This window comes from Malus sylvestris, chromosome 14 (assembly GCF_916048215.2).
Source record: "Malus sylvestris chromosome 14, drMalSylv7.2, whole genome shotgun sequence".
Lineage (NCBI taxonomy): Eukaryota > Viridiplantae > Streptophyta > Magnoliopsida > Rosales > Rosaceae > Malus > Malus sylvestris.
Window position 1 is genome coordinate 14318852 of NC_062273.1, and position 23757 is coordinate 14342608.

Genomic DNA, 23757 nt, shown 5'->3' on the forward strand with positions numbered 1-23757 from the left:
CCTAAAACCATGGATGTGGACATATGCTATCGCTATGGTTCAAAGGATCATAGGTCCCATGTTTGCCGAGCTCCCAAGAAGGTTGTAGCTGAATATCATTCTCGTCATAAGAAGTTTGAATCAAACTTTATGCAAGTGCCGGAGAATACCAAGATGGAGGTTTCTGACTTTCAAGAGGCTATTACCTCTATAAAAGATTAGAATCTTAGACACAAACTATTTTTCTAGTTGAAATTTAGACAATGGGGCCGGATTCCACCTAGTGGTCGAACCCCCTTGTGTTTTTTGTTTAATTTTGAACAATTTTCCTTTATGTTTGGATTATTTGTTGGTGATTTGTTCTTGGATATTAAGTTTTTAATTAATTACCATCCTTGAATATTTAAATTATTTTGAATGGATATTTTTTTTTAACTTCAATGCACATGACCAATTCAAATTAATTTTTATTCTAGGTATGACTAGTGGGAAAGTTAGTTGTCTGGTAGATATTGCAACCATGTACACCGTTTTACGTGAACGCATCTATTTCACTAACTTCATACCTAAGAATGCACCTCTAACAATCCTCTCAGCCCCATCCAACCTAATTGAAAGATACGGTAAGGCACATATAATGTTGTCGAATGGTATAATTTTTACCATTGATGAGGCACTTTATTCTCTGCAATCCGAAAGAACGTTGTTGAGTTTCAAGGACATTAAAGATAATAATTACCATGTTGAAACCTATGTAGAAAATGGAGTTGAATTTTTGTGCATAAATTCCTACGAATATGGCCAGAAGCATGTTCTAGATAAGATGAAGTGTGTCTTGAGTGGTCTGTATACTACACCCATACGCACTATAGAAAGCCATTATGTGGCTGGCCCTACCTTTGGGACTGCGCATGAAATTACACTTTGGCATGATCGTTTGGGACACCCTAGATGAACAGTGATACGTCGTATCCTCAAATCATCACACGAGCATCCACTAACCCGAAATTTAGGTTCGATTCAAGTAATCGCATGTCAAACCCACTCTATGGGAAAACTTATTATTAAGCCTTCTTATGACAAGATTCATTCAAATCCTCCTATTTTTCTACAAAGGACATTTGTGGACCGATTCATCCTCTGTGCGGACCATTTAGATATTTTATGGTTTTGGTTGACGCCTCCACACATTGGTCACATGTGTGCTTGTTGTCCACAAGGAACGCTGCATTCTCCAAAATGTTTGATGTGTGCATATTTTCATATATTTTTATCATATACTTCCTTTGGATTTTGTTTATATGAATGGGTTAAATGCACTAATTTATATTGTTTTAATTTATAGGCATTTAATACTGAAGTTATGCAAAAATGAAGTGAAAAATAAGCTTTTTGGGTGTGTAGAGTAATTCCAGTGGAGCACGAGGCTAGCTAGCTGCGCGAAGACATGTGCATTACAACAAGAAGATGAAACCAAGCGGTTTTGGAATCAAATAGAAATGGGATGCTATTCAATGGACTTTAGGAGAGAACTTAATTTCTAGTTTTTATTATTTCCGTTTATTTTTCTTTTTCTTCAATAAAGACTTAAAGGTCCATTAGAGCTAAGATTAGTGGTCATTTATTTGACCATTTCTACTTGGTCTTTCAATGCTTGCGGTGGGTTTTATATAAGGAGGTTACTTCTCCTTATTAAATTAGAGAACCACCAACAATAGAGCCAAAAATCGTATTTTAGATAGGGGGTTGCGGCAAGGAAGGGAAGAAGGAAGAGCTCTTCTAGTTTCATTTCTTTTCTAGGGCTACGATGTAGCCTAATCATGAATATTTAATTGCCTTGTGGCATTGTTATTATCAAGTTTTTCATCTTTATTGAGTATCTTTTGCTATTCGTAATGCGCTTGATTTTTATTTAGATGAAAAACTTGACAATAACACTGCCACAAGGCAATTAAGTATTCATGATCAGGCTACATCGTAGCCCTAGAAAAGAAAAGAAAAGAAACTAGAAAAGTTCTTCCCTCTTCCCTTCCTTGACACAACCCCCTATCTAAAATATGATTTTTTTGTTTTGTTTTTGGTGGCTCTCTAATTTAATAAGGACAAGTAACCTCCTTATATAAAACCCACGACAAGCATTGATAAGACCAAGTAGAAATGGTCAAATAAATGACCACTAATCTTAGCTCTAATGGACCTTTAGTCTTTATTAAAGAAAAAGAAAAATAAATGGAAATAATAAAAACTAGAAATTAAGTTCTCTCCTAAAGTCCATTGAATAACATTCCCATTTCTATTTGATTCCAAAACCACTTGGTTTCATCTTCTTGTTGTAATGCACATGTCTTTGCGCAGCTAGTTGGCCTCGTGCTCCACTGGAATTACACTACACACCCAAAAAGCTCATTTTTCACTTCATTTTTTAATAACTTCAGTATTGAATGCCTATAAATTAAAACAATATAAATTAATGCATATAACCCATTCATATATACAATATCCAAAGGAAGTATATGATGAAAATATATGAAAATATGCACACATCACTATTGGCTCTGGTTATCAAGCTTATGGCTCACCACCCTAATTATCTGATCAAATTTATTTGATTGGATAATGCTGGAGAATTCACATCTAAAACTTTTGATGACTATTGCATGTCAGTTGGGGTTGAAGTTGAACATCATGTACCCCATGTTCACACCCAAAATGGCCTGGCAGAGGCATTCATTAAGCGATTACAAATGATTGCTCAATTGTTGGTCATATGTACCAAGCTCCTAATTGCTGCTTGGGGCCATGCAATATTGCACGCAACCATGTTGGTTTGCCTAAGGCCTGTTACGACCCAACCATCTAGCGCCCTTCAGTTGGTTACTGGATATGAACCCAACATATCGCATCTGCGTGTTTTTTGTTGTGCGGTCTATATGCTGATTTCGCCACTCTTATGTACAAAAATAGGGCATCAGTGAAGAATGAGAATCTATGTTGGATATGATTCTCCTTCGATTATTCGTTACTTAGAACCTTTGATAGATGATTTGTTTACTGCTCGTTTTGCGGTTTGTCACTTCTATGAGACAGTCTTCCCATCGTTAGAGGAGATAAGAACGTCAACGTTCCTAATGAACGAAGCAAATTATCGTGGACGACTTCCACTTTGTCTTATTTAGATCCCTACACCACCGCTCAGTCTAAAACTAAAGTGCAGCGCATATTAGATCTTCAAAACATAGCTTAGAGCTTGCCAAATGCTTTCACCGATCTAGCGAAAGTGACAAGATCCCATATTCGAGCTGCGAATGTGCCTACAAAGATGGATATACCAAATGTATGACAGACTTCCCTCCTGGATGTCCGAGATGCCACTTTGGCCGATCCACGTACATTAGTGGCTAGCCAATCATCTGCCCCTACACATAAGCGTGGCAGACCTTTTGGTTTAAAGGATTTACACCTCCGGAAGAGGAAACTCACGGTACAGGCACCTGAAAAGCCTACCGTGAATCCAACTGTTGCTTACTCATTCTATCCAACTCATGAGGAAATTCTAGATTACGGAAGCGTTATTAAATAGACGAATCCAACTTCCGAGAATCGTGAGATTTCGGTCCATTATGCTAGCTTGGATGATGTTTGGTGTAGAAATGAAATGATCGTCGATGATACATTAGCATATGCAGTAGCTATTGAGATCATGTTGAGCGCTGACATTGAACCCCGTTCCATTGATGAATGTCAACATAGAACCGATTAGTCAAACTAGAAACAAGCAATCCAAATCGAACTCAATTTGTTTACGAAACGTAAGGTGTTTAAACCTGTAGCTTCTCACAACGCCCTAGGATTGACTATAATGAAACTTATTCACACGTTATAGATGTGATTACTTTTTGCTACCTTATCAATTTGGTAGTTTCAGAACAACTAAGTATGCAGCTAATGGACGTAGTAACTGGGTATCTCTATAGGGATCTTGATACGAAAATTTATATGAAAGTTCCCAAAGGACTTACATTGAGTAGATCAAATATTTCCAAACCTCGGAGCATGCTCTCAATTCGGCTGAGGCGTTCACTTTACGGTTTGAAACAATCCGGAAGAATGTGGTATAACTGTCTGAGTGAGTATTTGACTAGTCTGGGATATGTGAACAATGAACTATGCCCTTATGTGTTCAGTAAGAAGTCACATTTCTGTTTTGCGATTGTTGTAGTATATGTCGTTGACATGAACCTCATCGGAACTTCTAAAGAGCTCGTGAGAACTGTCGTGCACCTGAAGTTAGAATTTGAGATGAAAGATTTAGGAAATACTCGATACTGTCTTGGTCTCAAGATAGAGCATCGTTCGGATGGAATCTTAGTACATCAAACGAACTACACCCAGCAGGTGTTGCGCCACTTTAACCAGGATAAAACGAAGCCTTCGAGTACTCATATGGTCATTCGATTTCTAAATGCAAAACATGATCCCTTCCGTTCAAAAGATGATGATGAAGAGATTTTGGAGCCTAAAGTTCCTTATCTAAGTACGATAGGCACTTTATTGTACTTAGCTCAATGCACTAGACCCGACATCTCCTTCGCTGTTAATCTTTTGGCAAGATACAGTAATGCACCAACACGCAGACACTGGACTAGTGTGAAAGACATTTTTTGTTACCTTAAGGGTACTACGGATTTAGGTTTGTTTTATCCCTACAGATCCTCGAGTGATGCTGCATCCCCTTATATAGAGTCGATTCTGGCCTTATTGGTTATGGTGACGCAAGATACTTCTCTGATCCGCACAAGGCGCTTTCTCAAACAGGTTATATATTTACCGTTGAAGGCACTGCAATCTATTAGAGGTCAACTAAACAGACCTTAATTGCCACTTCGTCTAACCATGCTAAAATTCTCGCCTTACATGAAGCAACTCGGGAATGCTTTTGGTTGAGAGCAATTGTGGGCCATATTTGAAGCTCCTACAATCTTGACCCCGTCGTTAATGTCCTGACGATGATCTATGAAGACAATGTAGCATGCATCGAACAACTCAATAAGGGTTACCTCAAATGAGACAACACTAAGCACATTGAGCCAAAAATTCTTATTCTCACATCAAAAACAAAAGCATCAAAAGATTGAAGTCACGCAAATCCGTTCACAAGACAATCTGGCTAACTTCTTCACCAAATCACTACCGAATGTGACGTTTCAGAAGTTTGTTCAAGGAATTGGTATTCGTAAACTTTCTGGGTTGTAACATTGCTAGTTCTCTTTAGAATTGTGTCAAACTCAAGGGGAGTATCCTGAAGTATACTTGCTTGATCTTAATGTACTCCTTTTCCCTACGATTAGGAGCATTTTTCCCATTGGGTTTTTGCTACCTAATTAGGTTTTGATAAGGCACCAACCTTAGGTTGATCATATCCCCGATAATGTCCAGTAAACGTTTCATTTGACTTTGCATTTCTCACGCATTTTTTCTTAGACTATGGATTTTGTCCCTACTTGGGTTTTTACAATAGCCTTAGGGTTTTTTTGTGAGACTTACTTTCTTATGCAAATTCCTATCTTATTAAGAATAACGTGTTCCCAGAATCAGTGTCGATGAGTCGACTTCCTCAACCTTTACATGATGTCGAATCTATTTGAGTATTTACACACTCAAGCGGGAGTGTTATAAACTTCTAGTTTAAGTGTGATTGTGTAAATCTTAGATTAGATTTGATTCTAGTTATTCTTTTCTATATAGACTTGTATTCCTTGGAGGAGAATGATTTCTTCTCTCTCTTATTGCTATAAATAAAGGCACTGCGTAGAGGGAATAACATATATTCCTCTACACAACCCTACAAACACATCTCTTTCTAGTTTCTCTCTGTGTCGCCAGCTCCCTTCCCCTATCAGTTAAATGTAGGCCACAACAATATACAATATATACACTATGACTATTGTATTTTATATTAAATTTTTTTTGTATTTTAATTTTAAAATCATCAAAATAGTTCTTTTCTTAATGGGACGAAACGAGTTATCAGCATGTAAACCCGTTAAAGATCCATTATTAATGGGTGACCCGATAAAAACCCGATTAGTTATCGTGCTGATCCGAAAGCCGTTATTTTTTATGTCGTGTTAACGGATTGAGTAAAAAATTGTCATATCCTCGCCATGACCTGCTAGTTTTGTGGACCCGCACAGCCCCATTTTGTATTTAGAATATTTGGAGCCGTCTCGACCCGCGAGTTCAAAACCCGTTTGCCCACCCCTATTTAGGATTGCTCTCTTTATAATAGGGTTATTGAACCCAGTTCCCATATAAAATTTACAAATTCCATTACCAAATAACCAGATCAAACAAATCCTAAATACAAAAACGACGTCGGTGGCACTCGGTTGCCTACTTCCTTAGCATAACAGTACTCACCTCCTCTAGGGTTTAACAAACCTCCCTTGTCCTCCATTTTTTCGCAAGCAACCATGGACGACACCGCAGCCCCAGCCCCTGTCGCCGACGAGAACCCGAAGGTGAGCCCAGCTCCAATCTCAGGCTGGACCAGCATAGTTAAGAAGCAACCGGAGCCAAAGCCCCGAAACCCGGATGCTAACGCCGCAGCCCAAGTCTTGGTGGAGAGCTGCAAGTCCTCCAAGGGCATAGCCATGGCGGTGGTCGACGCCAACGCCATCATTCAAGGCGGAGAGAGCCTCAGCCATTGCGCCGACAAGCTGGTCTCTATCCCGGAAGTCATGGACGAGGTCCGCGACCCCGTTTCCCGCCACCGGCTCGCCTTTCTTCCCTTCGAAGTCCAAACCATGGAACCCTCACCTGAATGCCTCAACAAAGGTACATATATTTATTTATTTATCAATTAAACAACGTTTATTTGTGAAAGATTAAGGCTTCAATTATTCATTAGTTCTTAATTTCGAGGAATTGTAGTTTTTGAGAATTATTTCTATGAGATGATTTTAGGGATTTGTTATTGAAATTTTATATGGGCATGTGATGTATAAGATTGTAGGATGTGTTTTAGAATTGGGTTTGATTTGGTATTGTGTTTTTCGGACAGTTATTAAGTTTGCGAGGGCTACCGGGGATTTACAGACGCTTTCGGATGTGGATATTAAGCTCATTGCTCTGACCTATGCGTTGGAGGCTCAGATACATGGCACTGAACATCTTAGGGACTGCCCTCCCCCAGTGCACACGGTTAATGTGAAGAGGTTACCAGAGAAGGACTTGCCAGGTTGGGGCAATAATGTGCCCAATTTGGACGAGTGGGAGGCTCTGGAACATGCTGAAGAGGAGAAGTCGAACCTCGGTTCGAGAATTCTTCCTTTGAAAGATATAAACTTGAATGGGATTGATTCCAATAGTTGTTCTGTTGATGGCTCTGCAGTGGAAGTTAAAAGTGATGCTCATTCCGAAAACCAGGAGGATAGTGTGGGCACTGAAAGGAGACATAGAAGAAAGTTTCCCAAGAAGAAAGAGATAAGCATTGAAGGGAAGATGGTTTCGGCTGGGATTGATGCGTCCCAAGGACAGTTAGATGATAATGCTGATGACTGGATGCCTGCTGTCAGTCGAAGTACACATAGGAGGTTTTTGAGAAGAAAAGCTAGGCGCGAGTCTAATGAGGCATTTTCTGAAAAGGATGCTCAAGATGCAGAGGAGGAAGCTAGAGGCAAGGATCAATCGTTGCCTGTGGAATCTGAAGAAGCATGTAGTAGAATTGGAATGTTTGAGGTCATTGAGATAACAAAGACGAAGAATGGTGCTGAAGGCCTGTCTCCAACTCTAAAGCAAACGATACTGGAAGAAGATTCACTAAGGGCTCCTCAAGAAGGGAAGGATCTCAATGGGGTAGAGGCTAATGATTTCAAAGCAGAGGAAGCTACCGCTGACAAGTATGTGAATTTTTCTGTTGAAGGAGATGAAGTTGAAACGATAAATGAAGGGCTAGATCACTTGGAGATCTCAAGTGAGACTAACGAAAGTGTTGATACATCCAGTTTGAATGATGATCATAGTGAGCAAAGCTGGATGCTTAGATCCTTGTCTGAGTCTAGTGTAGCTTGTGTAACCGGTGATTTTGCAATGCAGAATGTTATTCTGCAGATGGGTTTACGGTTGGTGGCACCTGGAGGAATGCAGATCAGACAGCTGCACAGGTAATTGATACACTTTCCCATTCAGTTTTTCTTTGCATACTGTTACAAATTCTTTTGGTGTATTTGAAAGTTTTACCACAATGTTTAGTGAAAAAAAAAATTTAAATATAATCTATAGGGAATGGGGAGAATAAGTAGTTTCAATTGGATTTAAATTTGTTCTTTCCTATCTAACTGAAAAGAAAAAAAAAATATTGTCCTTCCCTTCACTATTGCGTCTAATATTGCTTTATGAAACAACTGTATCATGAGCTTCTAATGGTATCATCTTGATAGGTGGATTTTGAAGTGCCATGCATGCAATACTGTGACTGCTGAAATTGGGAAAATTTTCTGTCCAAAATGTGGAAATGGCGGTACTTTGCGCAAAGTAGCAGTTACAGTTGGTGAGAATGGCATTGTTATGGCAGCCCGTCGACCTCGGATCATATTGCGTGGCACAAGAGTGAGTATATCTATACAAGCTTTTAACAGGAATTGGTCATTATCTGTCGTAGCTTAGAGATGTTGGTTTATTGCAAGTAAAACACATATCCAGTGGTCTATAAGTTTTCCTCGATCTTGTGGTACGATCCAGTTGTTTATGGGATACTCTGTGCTTGTGTGCTTATAACATTGTTAATATCTCACAAACTGCAATTTTCTCACAAAATTCATGACTGAATTAGGATGTGAGGACAGCATATTCAAATATTTATTAGGGAACGTAAAGTATTGCATTCAAGGATACATCATTCATTATCACTTAATCCATCTCGTTCTGTGCCGGCATGCACTTGTGGGGTTTTTTTTTTTTTTTTTTGGACAAACTATATTATCTACACTAAGGGGGTGGGGAAATGGGCTAAGCCTCACAATGGGCTAGCAATAAGGTGGTTCAAATATGCCTTTGGCGAGAATCGAACCTAAGACCTCTCACTCACCAGTGAAAAGGAAGGCTCTTGTGGTTTTATGTTCTATTTTTGTGTTTATTTGAAGCAGTGTTGCGCATGTCCGCTTATGCAATCAGATGTTTGGCTGTTTGCAGTTTTCACTGCCTCTACCTCAGGGTGGAAGGGATGCCATTTCTAAGAACCCCATTTTACGTGAAGATCAACTCCCACAAAAGTTTCTACATCCAAAGACAAAGAAGAAAGCACACAAGGAGGTCACTTTTCAAACTCTTTGGTTTTCATTAATTGTGACAGTCTCTGATTGAGTACATGTTTATTGTTGCTCAATTATCAAGTGTGTGATTATACCACATGTTACATATGCAGGGAGACGACGTGTTCGCTACCAATGACTTCATCTTCTGCCACCATACCGATAAAAAAGCTCCTTTGCAGCCTCCCATAAGGAAGGCGCTAGCCGTTTTCAGTGGAAGGAGGAATCCCAACGACAATCATTACTCGCATTCTAAGCATAAATAGCAGGTTTAATGATCTTGTTGACTGATTGTTTTTTATACAAGTTTTGATTTTCCAATGGTTTGTTAAGATGATATTTATTTGGTCTAGGACTACATAAGATACCGGACGAGAGCAATATCGAGTTAGTATTTCTCGGGTTAATTATGTGTCGATGGAACGAATGTCCAAATTTCTAAGTTGGGTTTTGTGTGACAGTGTGCAATGTGTGTCGTGAAGCATCTCACTAGTGAATGATTGAACACAATTCATGACGTTTTTTCATCTATGCACATTGCACATACTGATAAAAAGGCCCCCAGTCTTTTCACTATTCTATTCTATTTGAAATCAATTTATACTTTTCAAAAATGATGTGATAGATAGATGTGACTAAATAACTTCCCACTTTTTTATTAGAATGTAAAAAATTGCATTCAAGAAAGATATCAAACAGGCCTTTATATTTTGTTTGACGTTTTATGGCTTGTTTGTAAATGCTTATCACTTGTGTTCATAAACACGTTAGAAGTGTTTTTTTGTTAAAAGCACAACAAAAATTTATTTAATGGAAGTTCTTCACAGTAGGTGTATATTTAGAAAGCACTAAAAGAATTGTCACGTTCTTCAAAAGCTCACGGTATAAGAAGATTATGATCACTCAATATTCAATCTTAAAAGATAAAAATAACAATAAAGGTTAAACAATCTCCTACGGTTGAAATAAGGTCATATGGTGACGTGGTACGATTCCGTCCTTTTCTATTGGCTTTAGGAATCTAAACCACACAGATGAGGATCGTTATTTTTTATTATTTTAGTATAATGATATATTTTAATTTATGGAGATGATGGAGTCCGGTCAAATCAGGCAATGAACAATCTAATTGGTATCGAATTTGTTATTTACAATAATCAAATCACAGTCCTCTCGCATCTAGATTTATTTATCGTATTAATTAATGCAATAATTGGCATGTGTCACGCCCCTTCCTAGATTTATGCTTCTTTGCCCACCTAGTATCTCCCCTTTCCCTTTTCAAAATAGCCAAACTTGAAACTGTGAAGTTTGACGGAGTTGTTTGTCGAGCCTTTTGATACAACGATATTGGCAGTCGGGGTTTGGCCTAATCCACATAATGTGGCAAAGATAATTGATATCGAACTCGTCATGCATAAGAGTCAAACTCAAAATCTCTTACTTGCAGAAGAATACCGTTAGACCATAGATTCATAGTCAATGAACATGTGATATAACATACTGTCACGTATGATATTTCGAACATCTGAAACGAACAGAAACATGGGACTTTACTGACCAGCAAATGGTATACAAAGAGATTTTGTCCTGCACATGAATCCTTAAGCTCCCTCTCCAATTACAAACATTTACAAAGGAACAAAACGTAGGTCATGAAAAAGAAAAGGCGACGAGTACTACGGTTGTATATTTCTTCTTTACAGTGTGTTAACTTGGCTAATTTATGATGAAAGTGCAAGCTCCGCCCACGCCAAATTAGACGCCTTGAGCTCAGCAGAGACTGATGTGTCGATTTTGCTCTCCAAAATGGTGCATAGTTCCTGCATCGATGGCCGCTTGGTTTGGTCGGGATGGATGCAAAGATTCACCACATCGCATATAACTTTGAGGTCATCATAACTGAAATGTTTCAGTTCAGGATCCACAACATACGACATCACATCTGGCAGCTCAAGATAGTCTTTTGCCTGCAGAAGACGGGAGTCTTAAGTTGTTTGACGCATAACTAGCATAAACTACACTACTCAGATTACCTTAGGAGCGATTCAGCAAAACACAAAAACATCCATAAAAGTTACTTACCCAGTCTATCAAGCACCCCTTATCCTTGCAGTATGGAGGCCTCCCGCTGATTATTTCGAGTAAAAGTATGCCGAAAGCATAAACATTGCCTTTAACATCTAGGTGGCGTGCTTCCATAGAATTCGGAAGGACACAAATAGCACCTTCGCTGCTAATAGTGCCAGAGTTCTTTTCCGACCTCGCAAGAATTGACTTCCAACTTTCAAAATCAACGAGCTACAGTAGAAAAAAATAGTGTTAATCATGTATGCGTACGGAATTTTCATACATCTGAATCATGTTTGAACAAATCTGAATTAAGGGATTTGAGAAGCTTCATGGAGTACCTTGGGTAAAAAATCTTCTGTAAGATATACAGCACTAGAATTTAACTCTGATATGGTAAATGGCGGCTCAAGTTCCGAGTGAAAATACTTGAGTCCCTGAGCAATGCCTATAATAATTTTCATGCGCCTTGTCCAACTTAACTGGCATCCTTCTCCAACTGCACTAAAATAAATTCTGGTTAGAGCCCGTGAGACCTTCGATAGCAATGAAATGTAGTTAGAAGGAGCCTTCACTTACAATGTAGGTGTTCATACAGTGTCCCATTTGAAGCATATTCAAAAACCAGCATCCTTGTAAAGGGGGCATTCTCACTACAATAACCCAGTAATTTTGCCGCATTTTCGTGATTTAATCTTGCCAAATCTGTCACCTCTCTCTGAAAATAGAGTTGAAGATAGCCCGTCCAATGCTCTTCCTTAATGCAAAGGGATATCACAGCAATCTCAGGACCACCTTTTATGTTGCCTTTGTAGACCAAACTGTCAGGTGAGGAACCGATAATGTTGCTAAAGTCTTCACAGGCAACCTCTAGCTCTTGTCTACTGAATCTGGCAACATCTTTTAACATCTGGGAATCTGTATGGAAACCGCTAACCATATTAGCCATTGTTGCTTTCCCATATAGAATTCAAAAACTCAATTGAGGCAGTTGCAAATTGCAACAAGGAACAAACCTATGTAGACTGTGATATGGTCTTTTTCACTAGCTGATTTCTTCCAAGGAATTATGATAGATGATTTGCTATTGCATTTGTGAACAGCAGTGAAAACAGCAACTAGAAAGAGCGAACATGCCATGGTTCCGGTGACTATTTCCAGAGCCAAAAGCCAGGCAGGTTTTGAAGCCTCCCGATGTTTGGAGACCACTTTGGCAGGTGTATGCTTTGGGTTACTTCCAGGATGGCCTTTCGAAGGGGGTGCACCAGCTTCATCGAACCAACAAAAGAAAAGGTCACTAACTACAACAATCGGTACTGACATATCAATTGCCACACATTAGATTCGGTATTATAACAATCAACTAAATATCGAGTCGACGAAACTTCCATATTACATATTAGGATCACCAAATCAATTTCAGCATCGCAAAATTAATAATTACTGATATTAGGATCTTTGCTCAAAAGGAGCATAAAAACATTTGTTCACACTTTTAAACTTGCTGAAGGGTTTTGATTGGGTTCAGTTTCCACTATAAAAGTTAATGAAACTACTAAGCATGTATAGTATATCCATTGATAGTTCATAGACTTCAAAAAATATAAAATCCCGCATACCACATAGTTCTACAGGACGCTGCCTGGGATCCTGTTTTTGGAGACAATTTCCTTGAAAACTTGTCCTGCAAGGAATAATTGAAGTAAATGAAGGTTCACAAGTTTGCATACAATCAAGGATAACTACGGCAATTGTCAAAATGGCACGAATGCAGCACAAGATTAGGAGACTAGAATAGTACTTGACACAAACATGAAATTGACAAAATAAACTTGCTAACTAACATTGTAGGAAAAAGGTTTATGATGTCCTAGGCTCCTGCATTTGTTGATCTGGTATTGCATTAATCCTTGTTTATTTGATTTTATGGGAAAGCGACAATTATGGTTTCGAGACAAGTGCTCCTAAGGCTTGAGTATTTTGTCAATCCAAACACAACCCCCTCAATGACCAGGTCGTGTTAGTATCAATCAGGCTGCAAAAATTATTAAGATTTGACACAATAATTAAACAGGTATTGATTAATACTGGACATGAACAAACAATAATACTACCTACACATGACAAATCCTTGGTTAGGACAGTACCTGGGAAGATACTCCAAGCACTTAGGTATGCTACCAACAAAGAAGTTGTACGAGAAATCTGCAACTTTTAACTGAGATGATCGACAAAGGCCTGTTAGGTTTGATTGTGAGGCATACCTGAAGCAAAAAAGAAAAACTATGAAAAACCGAGCACAGTGGCATTCTAGGATTCATTCAGTTGACCCCACTTAGTGGGATAAGACTTTGTTGTTGGTGTGAAAAACAAAATTCAAGAAAAAAATTCCTTAAATAACGGAACAACATAACAATCAAATAAACTTTCTCTAAATCTGAGCTATGATAATCAAATATAAACAAAGCTAGCACTTGAACTTTAATCCCCACTTATTTGTCTCAAAATCTGCTATTTCTACGTATTCATCTTTTCTACTTCAAAAACATAGTACTAAATACAGTTCCAGTGATCCAATGATCCACAATCCATGCAAGAAACACGGCAGTATGGCCATCAACACCTTTTCTTTTCGTCTTTCTTTTTTCTCAATTTTGAATAGCTTAGCTAATTTTATGATGATAAATTTGCATCCTCATATTTATTTTCAGCTCTAAAAGCATCTGCTTAAGGTAAGTGCAGAGCTGCAGGAATTGTTCAAACACTCTACACTTCTGCAACTTACATTGGGAATCTTGTATAGCCATTGGAAGGAATGGTTCCTTGAAGCTTATTCCTATCCAAACGAAGTTCCTCAAGGTGTCCCAAATTGCCAAGTTCAGGAGGTAGCTGACCAGACAACCCATTTGACTGAAGATTTCTGCAACAAAAGTAATTCCCACTGTAAGTAAAATCCCAAACAACCAAGAAACTAAAGCATCATTCAGAAAATGAATGTGAAATTCCTAGTACAATTTCACAATACTGGTTAAATTCCCAAGCTCTGGAGGAATTGGACCGGTGAGTTCATTCACTCCCAAGTCCAAGATTGTGAGGTATTTTAACAAGCCGAGCTCTTCAGGTATTGTTCCAAGCAGCTTGTTCCCATGCAAATTTCTGTAAAACAACAAGACACAAGTAATCAAGCTTCAACCAAATAAGATTGGAATTAAGGTTATATAACTTCAGAATCACTGTGGTAGGTGGGAAGACGGAAAGCATACAGTTCTTGCAAGAAGGTGAGTTGACCCAAGTCTGGTACAAGAAATCCCCTTACTGATGAACTGGAAATATTACTGCGTAAAAACAATACCGAAAACAAAGTGTATACCAGTCATTCTAAAGTTTTACTCTCAAAATCGAAAACAAAATGGAAAGAATATACTATGATTCAGAACTAACATACACAAGATCGTATCTTACATCTTGATAACATGGTCTCGAGCCACAGAACATGTGATGCCGGACCAGGCACAAGGATCGGCATCCAAGGCATTCCAAGTGGACAAAACCAAATGCGGGTCTTCATATATTGCTTCCTTAAAGGTTGTGAGGGCCAAAACTGTGCAAAATCCATTTTTTTCACTCAGAGAAAATCTACTAAAACAACAAATGGGCAAAAACATATAAACATATTACATCTTGTTCTTAATTCTTTTCATATGTACTGCTAATCTAGTGAATTCTTTAATCAAACTAGCAATGCGATTATATTCAATTATATAGCGATTTAAGCATCATGATCACCCTCACACTACTTCAACAACGCTCTCTCTCTGCTAATTAAGAAAGAAATTAATCACAATCTTGAATCCCTTAAAACTTTCCATCAACTGTTGACAATCATTTACCCTTCCCCCCTAACACACACACACACACATTTTCTCAGCAACCAAACAGAGATTTAGCGAAACCAAGATCTGAGAAAAAGAGAGATCTCACAGCAACACATACCTTCTTTTGAAGCAAAAGATTCACCACCCACAAGAAGAACCCCAGAAATCAAGCAGCACAGAAACTGGAAGGAGGCAAAACTTCTCATTTTTCTCTTAGTTTCCTCAATACAGAAACAACACAGAAGAGCTCATCTACCCACCACTCAAAAACCCACAAAAAAAGAAACCGCAAATGGCCTAAAGCTTCAGACTCAAACAACAAAGCCTTACTAATACTGTAAAAACGTACTTACTACCCAACAAAAAGTAGACAAAGAAATGCTACCCAGATACGAAAAAGATGTGAATTTTTTGAAGCAAATACAACCGAGTCCCAAATCCAAGCTTTCGGCAACTACCCACTACAAATATTGAGCAAATCAGTGGCCAAATGAAGCAAAATTTGGAAGATGAAAGATAACAGCACCCCAGAGAGATGTGGACTCAAAACTTGGATTCAAAGAGAGGTTTGGTAATGGTAAGGCAGTTGCTTTGGTTGGTTGCTGCTAGTAAAAGCTTTGGCAAAACAAAAATGGATAGCAAAATTACTCGGAGGAGAGAGAGAGAGAGAGAATATTTTCTTTTAAAATGGCGGTTTTGGTTTTTTCTTTTTCTTTTTCTCTTTTGCTTTTTGAATAGTGGGTTTTGGTGTCGTGTGTGTGTGTTTGGATCTGCGTTGGTGCCGACTGCTAAAATTCTGCGGTAAAACCTTTGACGGTTAACTGGAGCCGGTGACTGCTATATTCCGAAAGGACAAGGATTGTTTGCCCTCTTACTTTTGGTGTCATCATGTACCCTCCTGTTTTATGTGGTCATGGTTAAGTCACGTCAATATTTTATATTGTTTTTTTATAGAGATAATAAGATAAAAATGAATAGTAATAAAAAAATGTTGACGTGGTTTAACCGTGACCACACAAACAGGAAGGCACGAGAAGACACTGGAAGTGGGAGGAAAGACAATGGGTTGAAAGTCCGCTGTAATATTTTGGGGAGGCGAGAGTTTCGTGTATGGAAAATATGGATGGAAACTCAATAGTCTATCCACTAAGATATTAAATCCAGTATATGGTGTCTCGTGATGCATATTGGAGCCAAATTCTCATAATTTGTGATAGGGGTGTGTGATCCACACATCCCAAATTACTTCTCACACATCCCTTGTTAATTTTTGTCCGTTGATCTTCTTCAATTAATCTGATCCGATGGCCGAAAATCAGAAGAATGTGTGAGAAGTAAAATGGGGTGTGTGGATATCACACCCCTTTGTGATTAGTGGGGTGCGACCATTGTAAGAAGCTAGGTTAGATTGATGTTTGGATTTTCTAATACGAAAATGTTCTCTTTGGTCATTTGGTGGGTTTCACTTTGGTGTTACATAGTATTAAACGCTACTATGGTCTGAATTTATAGGACCAAATAATTCAAACTGGTTCACTTTATCCAATGTCTGTTACATTTAATGCTACGTAGCATTAAAGAATTTTCCCATTTGGTGACTGTTGAATATACGGTCACCAAGTGTGGAGAATGAATGCATGTGTTTGCAGTGTTTGAATCTCCATTGTCTCCGCTTATAATTGTGGTACAACGAACTACTCTAGTCTAATTCCTTATTTCCGATATTAAGTAGTTAGCTTCCAAGTTTCTTGGGTGTACGTTTTCGTATATTTTCCATAATTGTAATGGTGTGGCTCATCGCCTAGTCGAGTTAAGTTTATTTCATGGTGATTCAGTAGTATGATTCGAGGAACCCCAGATGTTATTCGGGATGACCTCAACCAAGATGTGTACTCTCATTGAGTTTTTGAAATAAAGAAATCATATTCATTTCAAAAAAAAAAGATTATCAAATGTAACAGTGTGTAACCATAAATTTTTAGTCATCAAGTGATCAAAGGAATGGGACTCTTTCTTTTATATATATATAACTAAAAAAAATATCAAATGTAACCGTGTGTAACCATAAATTTTTAGTCATGAGGGGAATGAGACTCTTTCTTAGTATATATAACTTGGTTGGTGCAATTGCATACACTAATTGTGAAATAAACAACTATCCATTTTGAATACTTATTTTAATGGCTGGCTGGCTTGCAAAGATATATTTTTTATTTTATAAGTGTAACAGAATTAATTAGTATTATAGTTTAATAATTTCATGGTATGAAAAAAAATAATAATAAAAATCATTGCACATTAGTTTCCTAATGCGCATAAAAAGGGAAAAGAAAATATAATACCAAAACTCTTACATAAGCGAAACAATATTTCTAAAGAGTAATGCAAAGTAGATCAATTATTTAGATTAAATTTGCAAATCATGTGATGTGCCACTATAGAAAATAAACACATTAACTAACACTTAAATAATAATTCAATCATCAACAAACACGTCAGATGATTTAAAATATATAATTTATCTAGATAGTCTCTCTAGCATTACAATATATTAATTATCTTAAGAGACTAAATTTCTAAACCAAATTTTGCAAACCAAATGATGTGTGAATGTTGATGATTGGATTATCAACATAGAATTATCTGTTTCAATATCTCTTCCCAGTATTTCTTATTGGTGACAAACACGTCACATGGTTTACAATTAATAATTTCGCTAGTTATTTCTTATTGGTAATATATCATTTTGTTTGCAAATTTGATTTAAAAATTTAACTTCCGTAACATTATCCGTTTCAATATCACTTCCCGGTATTTGCGGCAGTAATCATGTGCCTTAACCTCATAATCACCACCAATTCCTCCTCTTAATTATAGGCACAGGATACAACAAGCTTGCTTGCTCAAAATTGTTTGATATAATGTCTCGCTTCTCGTGAAATATCTTGAGATGGGAGAGAATTACTTTGACTGTTTTACAGCTGTGTCTGAGACTTTCGGTCTTTCTTTTGACTCGTAAGATGAGTTTCACTTTTACCTTCTCTAAAACTAAAATGGTCACGCACTCTTATTTTTCAAAGTTATTGTTAATTTTTTTTCTTTTTATTTTTTTAATTTATTCGATCCAACAACTACAAATTATAAAGATGTGTAAAAAGTAAAAAAATAGTGTGTGGATATCACATCACATACTAAAACCATGCTCTAAAATTCTTCTTTTTAAGAAGAGAAATGATTTTCAAACACATTTTTTACGAGTATAAATTGATGTTTAATTTAATTTTTGAATCGGACAGAAAAAGGAGAATCAAGAAACAAAGATAAACATCGGTATGCATGAGAGAAAAAAGATGTGCCAACTTCATTTCCCTTGGAAAAAAATTACTTCACACACCCTTTTCACTTTGTGCGCAACCTTATTTATATACAAAGTAGATATCGAATTAAATAAATCAAATGAAAATTAACAATTGATTAGATTAAACACGTGTGTAAAAAGATAAATATTAGCTTATAAAAATTACATTTTTTTTTCGAAAATTTCTTCGATGAAGTGAGTAAAGTGAGTTATGCCCTAGTAAATTTGAAGAGAACAAAATCCAAAAGAGAAAAGTTTGGTTCTAAAGCATGGTGAGTCAAGTGCCATTTGTGCTACTTTCTTTTTGTTTGGCCAGCACTATGATTCCCTATTATTATTAATTAAACCCTATTTGTAGTATTGTTATGAGTTTAAGGTAAGTTACACTTGCCACTAGCAAACACTATCTTCCAATTTGGTGGGCCCACCCTCTCTTTAAAGCCAGGTGTCCATGGCTCCAAAGGCTTTTAAAAACCCCCCTTTAACATATAGTATTAGAGGTTTTTTGTTTTTTTTTTCTTTGAAAAACGATATTATCTACACTAAGGTGTGGGGATGTGGGTTAAGTCTCATAATGGGTTAGCAGTAATGTAGTTCAAATTTGTTTTTGGCAAGAATCAAACTTAAGACATTTCACTTATAAGTAAAGAGGAATATCATGAGACCGTAGTACTAAGTGACAGTATAGTTAAATAATAAAAGAAAACTTGCACATCTAAGTTAGTGGGTCCTTCGTCTAATTTGGTTCTAACAAGTCTTGAGTGTTAATATATCTCTTCTAACTTATTGTTCACACACAAGATCGATGAAGCTCCAAATCCAAATGCCCTTTATTTTACCTTTTGTTGGCCAAGACAAAATTTGATGAAAAAATTATTTCACTCTCGACAAGTGGAGACAACTACAACTAGCAAAAAGTTATAATGGGCTTCAAACAAAATTATTCATAATCACTCAATTACGGTGGTGCTATCTACACACTCATTTTTACTTTTTACACCATTTTCTTAATTTTCGGCTGTCGAATAAGATGAATTGAAAAAGATCAAGGGCCAAAAATTAAAAATATGTATGAAAAGTAAAAATTGGTGTGTAAATAACACTATCCACTCAATTAATGCTACCATATGGTTCTTGGACTTTAAATCGGGTTGTGTAAATAGCACTATCCCCTCAATTAATGCTACCATATGGTTCTTGGACTTTAAATCGGGTTTTTCTACTTTGTTGCATCATTCATCCAATAGATAGATATTTGTCACGTGCTTTAAAAAGTAAACTACTCATTTAATAAATGTTTATTCACGTGGTGAATTAGTCAAATTAATTTGCACAAGATCATCCTTTAAAATCTTTCTTTATTCCTTTTTTAAATAGTTGAGAAGAAGGGATTCTTCACCACTGATATGTAGTATTGAGTGATATAAAAAATGAATGAATGTGACTAAAATTATAAAATTTAAACAATCATAAAAATTTAACGATAAAATCACTTGTAGCATTGAATGACACGTATCATTGAAATCGCAATCGAGAAAAAAATCACGAAAGAGATTGAAAGTTTTCCTCAGGTTTACACAAAAGATGCTAGTTGCTCTCCATCAGCTTAAAATGACACGCCCCAAGGGTGACGAAAGCCATATATTGAAAATATGAGAACTAAAATATGAATAAGATAAAAGAAATTTAAATATAATTAATATGCAAATGAGGAACATATTCAGAGCATACAACTAACTAGAACACTAAAATAAATAATATAAAATTGAATGAATAAAAGAATGGGTCCTACATCGAGAGACTCGAAGATGTTGATACGAAAGTGCCTTGACGCCGAGATCGTACGCCTCGAATCTAAATCATGAGGGGGCACAAAACAAACATAAGTGGACTAAGTTGATATACATATATAATAAAACAGTTATTAACATACTAACCCCCAAAGCTTTATGAAAACTAATAGCATAATAACTGGTAGGTTTTCCGAAAACCCTAGCATGCCATAAAACATTTCATAAAGCATATCTCATATATAGTGTGCTAAACAGTGGTATCAGTATAATATCTCCCGCCCCAATGCCAGCACCATGTCTCTCGACTCGAAGCCAAAGATTATTTTCTCCCGGTCTATTGCCAGCTCTAAATCCCTTGACCTGAAGCCAGGGATTATTTCTCCCGGCCCGCAGCCAACACCAGATCCTCACCCTAGGCGGAATGGTGACCACTAGATACACACAGAACATTGAACATAATCTTTCCAAACATAGGTACATATATCTCAAAATCATCTTCATAGTATAAAGTCATCCATCATCTACACTATAAAGAAGTGTGTAAAAACATGTTTTAAATAGTATATCATCATCCATCAGATACCCTACAAGAACATGGGTTTGATAGAAAATATGGTATTCCAAAATATTCGCAGTAAGCATAATATCACATAAAACGTAATCATTAAATCATGCTTTTCATGTATGCATTTCTACTATTAAAACATGCATTTTAGAAGGGGTCCACTCACAGATACTCTGTCGTCGTAAATTCGTACGAAATAGGAATGACAGAATCGCCGTTATTAATTGCACCTAAGCACATAAAGAGTACAATTAACAAAACTATACTAAAATGATTGGATTTGGGTAAATGGACATCATAAATAAGTCTAGGACATCGAAATTAGCCTATGAGGAGTCCTAGACGAAAACCCTAAAAAGTCAACAAAGTCAATGTCAACCGGGCAAAGTCAAAGTCAATGTTGACCTTTGATCGGGTTAACTGTCAGACCAAGTCAAAGTCAACGGGTTTGGGTCGGTCAACTGGATCGGGTCAAACCAAGTCAACCGGGTCTGGGTTAAGGGTTTAGGGTTTGACTGGGTTGGGCCTAGGGTTATTGGGTTTAGGGTTTAGGGCTTAAGGCTTGGCCCAAGAGTTTGGTGAATTCTGGGTTTAGGGGGAAACAGGCTAGCCCTCCATTAGGTTTGGGCTTGAATTCCACGAGCCAAGGGCCTAAGTTTCGCACAGCCCAAAGGCCTAGTCCAAAGGGTTTTGTTTCAACGGGCCGAAGGCCCTAAATTCCTCGGCCCAATGGCCTTGGTTCAATGGGTTTAGGCTCGAAGGCCTTGGTTGCTTAATCTCGCCGGAGAAGGAGACCGAAGCTTTCTAGCTTCGGTCGACGCCACAACTAACAACCTAAAGGTACGATCTAGGTATGAAAACAAAGTGTGAGGTAAGGAGAAGTGTTTCCTTACCTTCAATTCACCATGGGAGGGCTGGAAATGGCCGGGTTTTGCCTCGAAAGCCCCGAGATTTAAAATAACTTGCTACACTGAAATACTCGAAAATATGAAGAAGAATATATATATATATATATATATATACACACACACACACATAACAAAGAATTCAAGTTAGAGCGGTTGCACAAAAGGGAATATACCACACTGTCATGATCGGCTTGCAATGATTCCATCTTTCGTGCCTCCAGGTTTATACTTTCTTCCCCCGTCAGTGTACAAGTAGAAAACATACTTTAAAGATGTATAACGTGGAAAACACATACTAGCATAGGGTAAAAAATATGTATGTAAAATAAAATAATGTCGAAGTAGATATGTACTAACATAGAGGTCGAAAACTCATACAGAAATTGCACTGAAAGTGGAAAAGACTCAACCAAACATTTGTAACTTTGAAAATACCGATAAAACTCTAATAAGGTAATTTAAAATACTTATACTGAAAACCAAAATCGAAAATGAAGGTGGGTCTGGCCCAATCATACGTAACGTCACGTACTTCGAGAATAGTTGTCTTTGGGTTGAGCCCCAACAATAACAAATCTGGTGACATATACCGTAAACGGGTCTAACTGCTCACTTGCTTAGTGAATCCAACTAATAAGCCACCAATATCACAGTCTACAGCCCGTAATATCGACAACACATTGTTGTCTCGATATGCAAGTGAGAAGTTCCCAAGGATGCCAAAATACCATTTTTGCCCCGCAACGTGAGAGTGTACAAAGGTCGTCTGATTCTCGCCTCAACCGCGTTGTCGTACCTTTCCAGAGCACACCAATCAGATCTGCTAGAAATGTTTTGACATCCACTTACTTACGAACATTAAGGTCTTGGAGTGAAGTAATGGGAAGATGTGTTGAGACGAACACACCAGCCCCACCCACCTTGTCCTACAAGTTTGTTGCTCTGTCCACATTCAGCCGCACCCAATCATCTTCCACCACCCCAGGCATCGAACCACTACCTCCCCCATGCAGAAGAGGGATACATTTGGTTATATTTGTACCTTTTTTTACTTATAATATAGGTACATTTGGTTTTATGGTACATTTGGGTTTCTGGTACAATTTGTTTCTTAGCACATTTAGAATCTAAACATACCAAAAGTAGGTGTGTTTATTTTCAAATGTACCGTAAGTTTTAAATAAATTATTTTATATAAGTTGTCACAGCCCATCTCGAGATTCTATTTATCGAGGTTGTGAAAAGATGAAATTGTCCTTGACGGATGCTAAGGTGTGTGTGTGACATATTATTGAATAATGCATATTTTCCTAAGTTTGGAAAATTTGAAATGGATTAAAAATTATTTGCAATTTGTGTGGTTAGGGAAAGAAGTTGGACTTGTTTTGGGATGGACCACACACACACAGAGGATACCCTCACCCCGTGCCCTCTCTCTCTCTCATCTTCTCGATTCATTCTCACTATTTCCCTCTCGAAACTGTACAGACCAACACCAAAAACCCTTGAAACTTCATGGATCGAAGTGGAGATTAGCACCATCGTGTTCGTGAGTGCCCTACGAACTCAAAGGTCCTATTTTCAGGTAAGGTTTTCCTTATTTTCACGTTGAAATCACAAGCACCGAGTATGGCACTATTCATGAACTTTGTATTGGTTCGTTTTTAGGACAACCAAGCTCATAGTGAGCTCTAGGAAGTTCCCACGAAGCTCGGGGACGTTCGTTTGGAAGTTTTGGACGTCGGGAAACCCTAGTTCGAAGGTGGCTAGTTTTGGTGAAATATCCCGACGTGATTTCGAAGGATTTGGAGGTTTTTAAAGGTATAGCCATCTTCCTCTCGTAATATGTGAAGTTTTGGTGAAAATTTCATGGAAAATGGTTGAGAATCGAGTGAGAA

At 37.5% G+C, this 23757-nt stretch overlaps 2 protein-coding genes across 2 annotated transcripts; one reads left to right on the forward strand and one right to left on the reverse strand.

Moving 5' to 3' along the window:
* Positions 1-6300: 6300 nt before the first annotated feature.
* LOC126599554 (RNA-binding NOB1-like protein) lies at positions 6301-9750 on the forward strand. The gene is made up of 5 exons (XM_050265946.1): positions 6301-6816; positions 7043-8144; positions 8421-8589; positions 9172-9291; positions 9404-9750. Exons 1-5 carry the CDS (start codon positions 6453-6455, stop codon positions 9554-9556), a joined length of 1908 nt encoding a protein of 635 aa, XP_050121903.1. The 5' UTR covers positions 6301-6452; the 3' UTR covers positions 9557-9750.
* Positions 9751-10826: 1076 nt separating this feature from the next.
* Positions 10827-15918, reverse strand: LOC126599553 (probable LRR receptor-like serine/threonine-protein kinase At1g63430). Its single transcript, XM_050265945.1, has 12 exons — positions 15354-15918; positions 14823-14961; positions 14624-14695; positions 14373-14516; positions 14146-14280; positions 13508-13624; positions 12980-13044; positions 12377-12628; positions 11940-12278; positions 11702-11859; positions 11376-11591; positions 10827-11260 (listed from the first exon to the last, which is right to left on the reverse strand). Exons 1-12 carry the CDS (start codon positions 15439-15441, stop codon positions 11015-11017), a joined length of 1971 nt encoding a protein of 656 aa, XP_050121902.1. The 5' UTR covers positions 15442-15918; the 3' UTR covers positions 10827-11014.
* Positions 15919-23757: the final 7839 nt, after the last annotated feature.

Coding starts and splice junctions, on each gene's coding strand:
- LOC126599554 (XM_050265946.1), top strand. CDS start 6,453: ATGGACGACACCGCAGCCCCAGCCCCTGTCGCCGACGAGAACCCGAAG. Junction 6,817..7,042: donor ACCTGAATGCCTCAACAAAG/GTACATATATTT, acceptor TTTTTCGGACAG/TTATTAAGTTTGCGAGGGCT. Junction 8,145..8,420: donor CAGATCAGACAGCTGCACAG/GTAATTGATACA, acceptor TCATCTTGATAG/GTGGATTTTGAAGTGCCATG.
- LOC126599553 (XM_050265945.1), bottom strand. CDS start 15,441: ATGAGAAGTTTTGCCTCCTTCCAGTTTCTGTGCTGCTTGATTTCTGGG. Junction 11,592..11,701: donor CAGAAGATTTTTTACCCAAG/GTACTCCATGAA, acceptor TTTCTACTGTAG/CTCGTTGATTTTGAAAGTTG. Junction 11,261..11,375: donor AGGGGTGCTTGATAGACTGG/GTAAGTAACTTT, acceptor CGTCTTCTGCAG/GCAAAAGACTATCTTGAGCT.